Source organism: Sinohyriopsis cumingii, chromosome 5, assembly GCF_028554795.1.
Source record: "Sinohyriopsis cumingii isolate HCF-2022 chromosome 5, ASM2855479v2, whole genome shotgun sequence".
Classification (NCBI taxonomy): domain Eukaryota; kingdom Metazoa; phylum Mollusca; class Bivalvia; order Unionida; family Unionidae; genus Sinohyriopsis; species Sinohyriopsis cumingii.
Window position 1 is genome coordinate 62,115,522 of NC_142965.1, and position 13,550 is coordinate 62,129,071.

The 13,550-nt window shown below is 33.1% G+C and overlaps 1 protein-coding gene across 2 annotated transcripts in view; it reads left to right on the forward strand.

Moving 5' to 3' along the window:
* Window positions 1–7,150, forward strand: part of LOC149799294 (uncharacterized) — a 152,122-nt gene extending 144,972 nt beyond the window's left edge. For both annotated transcript variants that reach the window (XM_089958599.1, XM_089958600.1), the window contains one exon: window positions 3,187–7,150. In XM_089958599.1, the coding sequence (XP_089814725.1) occupies window positions 3,187–3,210 (24 nt within the window). In that variant the 3' untranslated portion in view covers window positions 3,211–7,150. The remainder of the gene's footprint in view (window positions 1–3,186) is intronic.
* Window positions 7,151–13,550: the final 6,400 nt, after the last annotated feature.

Consider the following 13,550-nt stretch of genomic DNA (forward strand, 5'->3'; position numbering starts at 1 on the left):
GCTGTTGAGAGATCTAATTGGCATTGTGGAATAAAGCATCAGAAAAAATGGTTTCCAAGGAGATTCTTGTATTATCTAATTGGCAACATCTGCGCATATGCATGCTTTCCTGATCTAAAGATAAGGTGTAAACCATGTGTTTATAGAAAACATCATCATCATCTGTGGTTGATGTGTATGCAATACCCATATGTTTTATGTCTGCTTCCTTGCAGTGAATCATCTGGAATGAAGCAGTTATGTTCGGAAGCATTATAAAATGTAGGTTCCTCTTTTCTCCCCAAAGCTGATTATGATTGTTTTGTAAGGAAAGGGTGTCCAGTACCTATAGTTTCCCCAGATAGATAATGTTTGTTTGGGTCCTTAAAGCTGTTGTTTTTTAAATCAGTGAAAACTGGTATCTGTTGGATAAAAATGAATTCATAGTAACACACAAAATCTGACATTGTATTTATCTAATATGATATATATATGAATCTTGTTGAATAATTCCCATATATGCTATTCAGTGAGATGTATAATGCTTATAATATTAAATTATTGTTGTTATGAATATTATTTTTCAATTACCCATGTGGATTTTGGGGGTGTATAACAGGCCTTATACATCACAGCATATGTCATGAGACAAACTATTAGAGGCAGCCATTTTTACCAAGGATGGATGTGATGTTGCTCTAGCTGAAATCGTTTCAGAAGTGCATTGTTTATATAAAACCATTCCATACTATGGTAAAGATCCAAATCTTTATCTTTGTATTATGTGCATTCTTGTATACTTAAATATGGCACCATATAACTTGCATTGTGCTGACCTGCTGCTAAAACTTGTACATAAATGTGTCATTATTATTAAGCTAACTTGACAAATTTCACATCAATGGACAGACACTCCATTAAGCACAGTATCCATCTTGGCAGACAATATCACCCTATTTTGTATTGATCAATTGTAGTACAGTAATGATTTCAAGAGACAGTTAGACCTGCAACACAGTCAGTATCATCCTATTTTGTATTGATCAATTGTAGTACAGTAATGATTTCAAGAGACAGTTAGACCTGCAACACAGTAGCCAACATTAGGACTAATCTGATGATGAGATTTTATCTGCACTGTTCTAGGCATGAGTCCTTGAGCCACCACAGCTTCCACATCCATTTAGACTCTAAGGCAGTGACAGATTACCCATTAAGCACACTGAACACATGTTTAAGGTACCAGCACAAGAGGGGCATCAGAATTTGTAAAAAATTAAGTGTTGATGATAAAACAGAATGAATTATATGCGACCATTTTGGTCTGCATGTATGAGCATTATGATTTGGAATGATAGCTGCTGCAACACTGGTATTTTCCAATCTTCTTAATAGGTTTTACTATTGTTTTTTTAGTTTCACATTTTGTAAGCAGGTGGGGCACCACAATATTTTCAGTGCTTAGGCCTCAGGAAGTCCTTAATCTGGCAGTACATTAAGGACATTATGTTATTTTAGTTCCAACAAAAATTCTATATACAGGTTTTGAAGAGTATTGGTCACTACCATATAGTGTAACAGGTTTTGAAGTGTACTGGTCACTACCATATAGTGCAACTGTTGAGGAAACATTGGATGCCTGCACCACTTTTCATAAAAAATATAGTATAAGACTTGATGCCACTTATTTATAAGGAGAAACATGAAGCTGATATTTATTTTTGGTTAACTTTGAGGACTGGATATAGCACAACATAAATAAACAGGAGCCTGACATTAATTGCTGCAGTATAATTTTGAGGCCCAGATAATGGATAGCACTGCATAAATAAACAGAGGCCTGACATTTTCCTTGGATGAATTTTGGGGCCCAGACATCTGATTGCACATCATAAATTAACACAAATCTGGCATTTGCCAAATTGATGAACTTTGAGGCCTAGATACTGGATAGCACAGAAAAAATTAAATCAAGCCTGACATTTACCTTTGATGAACTTTGAGGCCCATACACTGAATGGCACAGAATATATGCACACAAACTTGTAATTTGCCTTTGATGAACCTTGAAGCCAAGATACTGGATAGCACAGCATAAATAAATGCATGTGTGACATTTGCCTTTGGTGAATTTTAGTTCCAGATACTGGATATCACAGCATAAATAACTACAGGTCTGACATTTGCCTTTTGATGAACTTTGAGGCCCAGACACTGGATAGCACAGCATAAATAACTACAGGTCTGACATTTGCCTTTTGATGAACTTTGAGGCGCAGACACTGGATAGCACAGCATAAATAACTACAGGTCTGACATTTGCCTTTTGATGAACTTTGAGGCGCAGACACTGGATAGCACAGCATAAATAACTACAGGTCTGACATTTGCCTTTTGATGAACTTTGAGGCCCAGACACTGGGTAGCACAGCATACATAGACACAAACATTTGACTTTGGGTCCAAGTACTGTAATATACTTGTTGGGGCCAACTGAAAATAGAATAAACCCTGATATGCTATTTCATACTGCACAGGGAGATTAGGGTCAGTGTTGTTTGTGATACTGATTGGTAGTTACAGTCTGCATAGACCCAGATCAACCAGTGCTTTACATGATGGTAGATCTGGGTCTATGCAGTTGAATCTGACTTATAAACAGGTAAATAAGGTATCTTATCAAGTACCCTTTGTGACTGATAGATATCTTCATATGTTGATATAATTAATACTACTGCTTCATTTGACCTAAGAGGTTAGAGCATCCACCTCACGTGTAGGATGTCATGGGTTCAAACCCTGGCCAATTCATACCAAAGACATATAAAAATGGTACTAGCAGCTTCCTTGCTTGGTTCTTGACATTAAGAGGTTAGTGTTGGGACTGGTCGGCCTGGTGTCAGAATAATGTGATTGGTTGGGATATGATGATACATGTCTGTGGCATAATGCCCCAGTACTAGATATCTTTATAAATTGCCACACTGCAGACATCATAGTAATATGACTGAAATTTTTTAAAACTATATTAAAAATCAAAAACACACACACATATAATAAATACTCAGCATAGTCATTTTAGACCCTCAAGATGTCACACTCTCCTTATTAAAGATGCTTCAGTTAATATTAATCAATATTTTGTCTCCATTTTACATGCTTACCTTTTCTTATAAATGTCTATATTTTTATACTCATTTCTTTCAGGCAATGGCAGTCAGTTGCATTTGAGAACATACATATGTGTGACAAGTACAAGCTTGACGAATCAATTGCTGACACCAGCTGATGAGGTGTGAGACCTAAATGACAGTTACATACTGTCTTCGTGCATATTTATTTAATGTAAAACTGTCACTACTTCCTCATTTTGAATATTTTGCTTGTAGATAATATTGTAATTTTCTAGTAAGTCTAGAGAATAGTGTTGTTGTTGTTAAAATCATAAAACTAATGGTATTTGCTTTAAGCTATACACCAAACATATATCAGAACTTATAGCCCTGTCTGATTGGTCAAATTGTAAAACTATTGTGGAAATCTTAATATTGCTTAGTTAACCCATATGATCTGATGACATATATCAGTGCAAGTTAATCCATATAACATAACATCTATGCAAGTTAATCGATATGACATACCAGTGCAAGTTAACCCATATGAAATACCAGCAGAAGTTAAGCCATATGACATAACAGGTCAGGTTAATCCATATGACAGATCAGTGCAAGTTAATCCTTGTGACATAACAGTGCAAGTTAATCCATATGACAGCCCAGTATAAGGTAATCCATGTGACATAACAGTGCAAGTTAATCCATATTACATAATAGTGCAAGTTAATCCATATGACATAACAGTGCAGGTTAATCCATATGGCAGATCAGTGCAAGTTAATCCATGTGACATAACAATGCAAGTTAATCCACATGACAACAGTTCAAGAACCTGAGTGAAATTTCCATGTTTGTTAGATAAATTGACTCTAAGGCCAAGGGAGCTTATTTTTATGGCCCTGGTTTCAGCATGTATCATGTGTCATGCTTTGTCCATTAGCATTTAAACCACTAGACCAGTTTCAGCCAAACCACTAAACCAATTTCAACCCAACCACTATTCCAGTTTCAACCATAACCACTAGACTATTTCAACCAAACCACTAGACCAATTTCAACCAAACCACTAGACTAATTTATCATGTGTCATGCTTTGTCCATTAACATTTAAACCACTAGACCAGTTTCAGCCAAACCACTAAACCAATTTCAACCCAACCACTATTCCAGTTTCAACCATAACCACCTGACTATTTCAACCAAACCACTAGACCAATTTCAACTGAACCACTAGACTAATTTAACCAAACCACTAGACCAAATTTAACCAGACCACTAGACTAATTTAACCAAACCACTAGATCAGTTTTGACCAAACCACTAGACCAATTTCAACCAAACCACCAGACCAGTTTCAACCAAGCCACTAGACCAATATCAACCAAACCATTAGATTGATTTCAATCAGACCACTAGACCAATATCAACCAAACCATTAGATTGATTTCAATCAGACCACTAGACCAGTTTCAACCAATTTTGACAGAGAGCATTCAGATCATATTGGCTTTCAAATTTATACAAAATGATGACAGTCTACCATTAGGGATGTCTGCAGTAGAAAATAATAGAAAAGATGTATAGGACTTTTTCTCAGAAACAAAATGTGACCAGAAAGAATCTTGATCTGAAGGGGTTTCAACTTTTTAAACATACACCATCCAATATATCAATCATTACCAATAGCAAGACACCTTGATATGACTTCTCAAAACGACTTATCATATTTCTTGTATTTTTTGTACATGAAAAAAAGATGTTGTGAAAGTACAAAGAAAATTTTGAAAACATTTAAAATACTATCTTTACTATATATATTGGGACATGATAAATTAAATAATTTTTTTCCTGTCCCATTACTCTTGGTAAAACTTTTTTCACCTATGCCATATGTCCCAAGACTTAGGAAACAAAATAAATTTGTACTGAATTTGTGTCCCACCCATACGTTCCAATAAAATAGATATACAAAACACTTATTTGATAATAAAATGAAAGAAACTAAGCTTGTATTGTTATCATTTATTCATCTTTTTGTCATCATGAGCATTAAACATGAGCTCTGTATATATAGCATAGGTATCCATTCTGTAGCATGTATCACTTATGTCAGAAAACACATCCATACTGTGTGTGTATCACTTATGTCAGATACACATCCATTCTGTAGTGTGTATCACTTATGTCAGATAACACATCCATACTGTAGCGTGTATCACTTATGTCAGATAACACATCCATACTTTAGAGTCTATCACTTATGTCAGATACACATCCATTCTGTAGTGTGTATCACTTATGTCAGAAAACACATCCATACTGTAGTGTGTATCACTTATGTCAGATACACATCCATTTTGTAGTGTGTATCACTTATGTCAGATAACACATCCATTCTGTAGCGTGTATCACTTATGTCAGATAACACATCCATACTGTAGCATGTATCACTTATGTCAGATAACACATCCATACTTTAGAGTCTATCACTTATGTCAGATAACACATCCATACTGTAGTGTGTATCATTTATGTTAGATAACACATGACACATTGTTTACTGACATGAACATAGGGAAACAATTTGTGTTTGGTTGTACTCATAGTTTTGAATATGTTTTTCGACTGAAAACTGGATTAAACAGAATCGCAAACAAGAGGGAAATAATGACACAGTATTAGGTGCAAAATAACAATATTGTATTATATCCAGATCAACTCTTACAGCATCTTCCAAAACAATCATTATGTTCACTTGAGTGGAAATGATGATCTTTCTGCAAGCATGGATTAAAAAAATTATTATTTAAACAAGTTAGTGGTCTATACTATTTGCCTGCAGACATCAATGTCCATTTGTTTTAATTATGACTACAGATGCCAAGCAAATAGAAGCTTGAGGGTGAATAAACACAACAAGCAGCGAGCAATAAACTCATTGTTTGAACTTACGAACAGGATATCAAATACAAAAGTTATTTTTATTCGCAGAGCAAGCCGATCTCAGAAGCAAACTTAAGATACTTTTAAGCCAATTTATTTTTTCTTAAAGGATATCAATATAAAGGTTATTTTATTGCCAAGCAGCCTGACCTCAGAAGCCAACTTTTAACAGTGCCAATTTTTTTTTCTAATATACAAAGTTGGCCAACATAGGAAAACTAACTTTGGTTATTTTTCACTGGTCTGCGTGAAATTTTGAAAATACATTGAAACAATAGAAACAAAATTTAAAACAACACTATATATAGCTTTGTGCACAGACATGGATGACCCAGCATATCCCAGAAGATTTAGAGAGAATAAAATCATTTGAAAATTTATGAAGGTCAAAAGAGAAGAAGATAATTTTGCCAACAATACGATCATTAGCATGGATGAAATTACTATGTAATTACAATGTACTTTGATCTCATTCCTGGATGAACTGTCAATAAGATGGGGGTTAAAAGTGTGAGAATTAGCACGACTGGTGCAGAATTTAAAACTCTGACTGAAGTCCTTGCAGTTTCTGCTTCAGGATAATTATTGCCTCCCATGATAAGTTCTCATAGCATAAGAAAGCTAAAAAAAATATTCATGCACTGAAAGAAGGTGTGTTGGAGAAGGGTTGGATTGAGAGATGATGATGCCTCGTGTACACCGTATTACATTTTTCTTTTTAAAATTTCAGTAGGAGTGAATTTTCCAACATGTAATTCTGGAATGACTTAAAATGTCTCCACAACTTACAACTAAAAACAACGATGTGTCCCAGACCATAAATTGCACACAAAATTTACTTTTATATTAATCTATGGTGTCCCAATTAATACGGTATCCCTACATATATGTAGATACAGTAATTTAGGCAAAGTTATCAAGTACAAAACTATAAAGGACCCAACTTTGAGGAGTCCAAAATGTTTACATGATTTTCAATATTCAAGTGTATAGGACATAATTGCACCAATGCAAAATATATTATGTTGGTTGAATTTGTTTTCATACAATGTATTGTGTATTGTAATAGATAAGTTAAAAAACAGATGCAAATAAAATGTTATAGAAAGCTCCATTATCACATTTTTATTCTTACACCTCTTTCCAAATATGCCTCAAACCGTGTGAGAGATTTCACGTTAATATGTTCACGAGTTAATTGGTTGATTGCAATAATCGACTGTCCTAGTAAACTATGACTTGAAGGGTGCAGAATAAGATTATCTTTCTACCCTTTCAGTATATTAATCAACTAAAAAATGTGTGTGTCCCCTTACATTGGTGTCCCCAAACTTAGAGGATGAAGGACATTGTGTTCCCTACTCTTGGGATCCAATATACCACACTATGTTTTGATAATTGTCATTTAAAGTATAATGAGACTTGATTTCATTTTCATATACAAGTAATATTTATTCTTCTTTATTGCTAGTAATACTAGTGTGTGAATACCTGAAACTTTTCCTTATTTCTCTCTATCCTCAGTTATCTCAGAACATATCCATTCTTTTACAGGTTAAAATAAAACAAATATACATAAAAGCTAATATTTTACAAACATATTAAAGAAATGATAATGAGTTTAACAAGTAGCTTATTGGTTTTCAAAGAAAATAGGAGGGGGTCTTTAAATTTAAGAATGAAAACAATAAACAAAAGTCCACAAAAATATTAACCATATGAAAAGTAGTGAAATGACAGTAATATGCCTCAATTTATGATTGAGATATAAATCTGAATATGTCCAAGTACCTTATTGTTTTAAATATCTTGTGCACAAGATTCAAACAATTTAAAGCAATGCATTAATCTTTTGTTGACATACAACTGGTGTTTTATTCATCCAATATGGACAATTTAGTTGAAAGTTATAATATATAAATGTTTGGGACAAGGCCGTATTTGACAACAATCGACTCAATTACAGTAATGTAAATCTTTAAAAATGAAAAACATTGTTGGTTAAAGCTTTGTTAATATAATTTAAGTGTTCCAAGTTCCTCCAAAGCAATCATATGTAAGAGATACACCTGATATCCATGGCGACAAGGATAAATACAAGATTTACACAAGCAAATCTCAAGCATTTATTTCATATCCAGTTGAATCCTTCCAAATTTGCAATTTAGTAAAAGAGATTTCTTGTATAAAGGAGATGTGCTAAGTTTTTAAACAGCTTAAAAATTTGTCATTTTCATTTTTTGATAAAATGTTTCGTATGATTCATATTACCATTTTTATTGCAATAAAAACTACATTTTTACATTTTACTGAAAGGTCAATGTCTTACAACAATAGTTTTTCAGCCATTTATTTTAACATTTCACATTAAATGCGAGAATCTGTATGCATGATGCCTCATTAACATTGGTATTAATTAAACATTTTGCATGGAGATATTGCCCTTTATTTAAACATCATATTAGCATAATCCATTGTACTACTGCAGTTTGATAAATGGATTTGAAAGTGTAATAGAATGGCATTATCAAAGTTTAAATGCTTAGAGAAGGTGGGTACAGGACTATGGGCATAACTAAACATAGGCATTTGACTTAATGATAGCTGATTGGATATTATTATTATATTTAGCTGTTACAGAAAGCAGTTCAAGCAGTCTTTTGAAAGTTTAAGATAATTAAATGTATCTACTGATTGTATATGAATGTCTCATTATGTATCTACTGATTGTATATGAATGTCTCATTTTCACATAAGGTACTGATAGGTCTTCTCATACAAAGGTTCATTAATTCAACATGTATAGTTTGGAACCATGCTTATGTGCATGTCCTTGCCCTCCAATGTGCCTGTCCTTACCAGCCTTAGGTCTCATTTCTGAAACTTTTATGTAACCAGCATGGGCCTTTTGGGTCTCATCCAAACACAAGAGGACTGTCCTTAGGTCACCACTTAGAAATTAAAGAGGAATATTTTTTCCAACACTCAGCTATAATTGATTTTTTGCCCATGTCAGAGATCAATGCAAAACATTGAGATGATAGGTTATGGTGGGAACTCAATGTTTCAAGTTTTGTGCATGCCATTGTCAACCCCTTTGTGCAAGTTCATGGGTCTGAAGTACGTGAGAAAGTATTCCACAGAACCCTCGTATATGAAAAATAGAAATGAAAGGAAATAATATGTGCATAAATTAATGATGAAAAATAACAGCTTTTTGAAGAACTATCACTGACAATATTATATAAATAACCAGCAAACTGACGATTGGATTTACAGCATAATCGTAGTTATGAGTATGATGCTTATGAGATGTTTTTCTACAATACCATGAGGGTAAATTATTTGTACAAAAGAGTTTCAATTATTAAAATTTGCTTTTGAGAAGAAGTTTTCAAGAGACATAGTAAATAGATCTATAATATTCCATGATAATTAAACAATTATTTAGTGGATTGTTGTTGTTGTACTAGGGATTAACGCCATTTTTCAGCACAAGATAGGCTATACATGGTGGCCAGTATAACTGGTGGAGGAAGAACCCTGGAAAACCCAGGGAAGAAGCTACTGGCAGGCTTTCCCATGTACCCATGCTAGCCGAGCCTTGGACTCGAACCCACGCAGACAGAGGTGAGATGGCAGTGATCTGGAACAGTGAGCGCTTTAGACCACTTATATAGTGGAAGCAGTCCCCATAAATTAAGCATTTTCTGGACAGTTATATGGGCAGGATCATATATGGATGGATAGAGTGGAGCTTACGATGTCTTAAATGATCAAGGTATGAGGTGCTTGCATTTCAAGTCTCCAAATTATGATTTATGTTTTCATAATTGCAAATTTTGCAAAACATGAGTAATTTATTAGATTTCAAAATACGCATAAAATCAAGAAAGCTTAATGTCAACACAATTACGATGAAGTTTCATATGCAAGTATAATCTAATATATATATATATATATATATATATATATATATATATATATATATATATATATATATATATATATATATATTTAAATATAAGTAGAATTTGTTTATTCATAATAGTGATTTTATTTCAACAATTTAAGAGATAATTTCAGGAAAACAATAAATTGCCACATATTATGAAACAATTCCATATATAAATAAAATCATGAAATCTCAATGTCAACACAGTTATGACAGAGTTCTGTATATAAACAAAATCAAAAATTAATATAAGTGAAATTTGTTTATTCATAATGGTGATTTTATTTCAACAATTAAAGAGATAATTTCAGGAAAACAATAAATTGCAACATATGTAACAATTCCATATATAAATAAAATCATGAAATCTCGGTGTCATCACAATTATGACAAAGTTCTGTATAAAAGCAAAATCTAAAAAGTAATATTAGTGAAATTTGTTTATTCATAATAGTGATTTGGTTACAACAATTAAAGATAATTAGAGGAAAACAATAAATTGCAACATATTATTTAAGTTGCATGTATGCAGAAAATATTGCAAATCCCACTTGCATAAAATCATGAAAATGTCACGTGTACATTCAGTATTGAGATTTCTTGGAATGGTGAGTTTCTGAAACAATGTATATTTATCAGTTTTCCAATGCTAACAAATGTCAGCAAACCAAAACATGCCATGTACACTTTAGTTGGGTACCATAAACAATGTTGTACCAATATATTTCTGACCATATTATGACTGCATACCACAATATAATGCAGTTATATTCAGGACCCAATAATTGTACTATCTGGGACAGGGGCTTAGGATTTTTTATAAACTTTCCAGCTCTTGAATAGCTGGAAAGGTATCTTGCAAAATAAAACCCACCATCCATTGTATTGCCTGAAGATGAAGAATTATGCTGAGATGAAAGAAAACAAAATATATCCTTGACTTGAAAGAAAATTGCAGCCACCTCCACCCTATAAAACCACATGGTCAGTTCCTTACAATAGACGAATTTGTTATGTTTATATTAATTGTACGTACAAGCTGTCATCTAACATCTGTAACTAAAGTGGATAATTAATATTGCACTGTTATTGCTGACATTTGTGTGATTGATTAAAACAGGAAGTATTGCGACTCACTCATACAATTTACTGGCAACACTAATTATATAGTAGTCATAATAACTGAGTGGGATGCTAACACCTGGGCCGGATATTTATCCAAGAGGGCTCTGAAACATAGAACACACTCGACAAATGAGAAAATATTTAGTGACCTAAACAAATACATAAAATTCAAAAAGAAAAGAACTAATCTGAAAATCTTTGGAGTGAAACGAGTCCTAGAAAGAAATATATTTACTATTTAACACATTAGTTTTTGCTTGCCAATAATTAAAATGGATATTTTCTCCTCTTTTTAAATCCAAATTTTAGAAAACGTTTTATTTGGCCCAAATATGATCATGAACATCACATTTAACTCCAATGTTGGTATATTTGAATGTGCCAAACATGTGATATAGGTTCATGCATATAATCATGTCTCTAATTTTTACAATCAGCTTGTGACTTACATAAGTAATTTGTAAACAATAAGTTTGGTAGTACTTTTTCAAGGAAAATGAAAATATGCACCTAATAAATTTATAAGGTTTCTCGGGAATTTCTGTACTAATGTACTAGTGCAGAGAAATAATACCATGTCCATACCACTGGACAAAGAACTACGGTAAACCAGTATACCAGTAATACTGGACAGCTCTAATGTTTACACAAAATCATGAAAAAGATCCTTATCCCATACACAAAATCACAAATGCCGGATACAGAGTTAGAACTATTTTAGTGAATAATAAAGGACCGACAGCTTAGAAATTGGTAATTAAAATACAATACCCGAACAAAAGAATGTTATTTTGCAATCTGTATTAAATACACATCTACATGAATGGTATTTGGAAATCAATTTAACATTCGCTTTGCAATTATAAGACATCAGAAGGATTTAAGATACCAGTAAGAGACAGTCAGCCATATTTTTTGTCAAGTTGCTCTGGAAACTTCAAACTATTTACAATATTAATAACATCCCATAACAGGTTTACCTTGCTTCAGAATATCAAGAACTATACCAATGCATCTAAATGTTTGCTCTATACTCATGAAGGAGGCCTGCCTAGTTTGCCTTTGTCTGCAATCTTTCAACAATTTTAAGCACTGTCTTTTCACATTGGCTTAGTGTTTTTTAAGAATCTTTTGACTCTGATTTGAATGATGACCTGGCGGTTGGGAACCACATTAGTACTGAAGCAACTTCATGTATTCTAAAGAAACTCCAAAATAAATTAACATACATACGGTACAAATGTCTTTGTCACAGTGACCTTGAACCTGAAATCATGGCTAGAAGTTTCCAGAACATATCTCAGATAGTGTCAAGACATACCCAAGCGCTAAATTTGGTTAAACTCGTAATTCATATAAGACCAGAAGTTAGGAGCATTTTACCTACATCATTCAAGGTCTTCATCAGATATATTTGTAAACTTAGTTTTGTACAATTCATAAGCACCCTTGTTTGTGTCATCATACTCACAAAAACCCGAGTTCATATTACGTTTCCATAGCTTGCTATAAATTTCTTATTTTGAATCATGGGTCAACGATAAGTATTTGTTAATACCTAATTTGGTTTGTGATATGATGTTTGTTGGAGGTCAGATTAACACCATTTTCATTTACAAGCACCCAGATGTTATAAATCTTTGAATGTGAAACATGCGTCAACAATGCCATCTGTACTGAAGTAGAAGCAATAACAAAAATTTCCAGATAACTGATATGGCATCCTGTCACATCAAATTTCACTATTTTAAGTTAAAAGCAACTAAGACTTCAAGATGAAAGTACATGCCGACTTATACAACTTTCTTCACAGAAGTTTTAGACAAGTTATAATAAAGAAATGGTGATGCACAAAAAATAAAGAATCACTGCATCAATGACCATCAGGTTGCCTATTTTGTAACATTTCTTCCCAATTTATCCTCTAGAAAAGATCTCATCAAAATTATGTAGATGTGGATGCTAAAATTAATAAATGTTCCAATAAATTGTAAGCTTTGTAATTAAATAACCTATGTATCGATACCCTTTAAACAAATTTGCTTCAAAGTATCTAAAATCTGACTTTAGTGGCAGATTCCTCAGTAGGAGAGTGTTGACACCAACGATAATTTTTCATAGCATGAGATAGCTTAACAAATATTCATGCACCAAAAGAATGCATCGTACTTGTGCAGGAGAGGAGTTGGGCTGATGAGATGATGTCGCAGTGGATTAAAGAGTTTTATCTCAAGTACAGTGTTTTGTTTTTTAATAAAATTTCAGCTAGAGTACACTTTTCGACATGTAATTTTCGAATGATTTAAAATGCATCCCACAAGTTACAACTCGAAAAAAATGATTTGTCCCAGAACACACATTGCAAAATAAATTACTTTAAACATTAATGTATGTTGTCCCAACAGCTACGGTGTCCTGACATGAATGGTGAA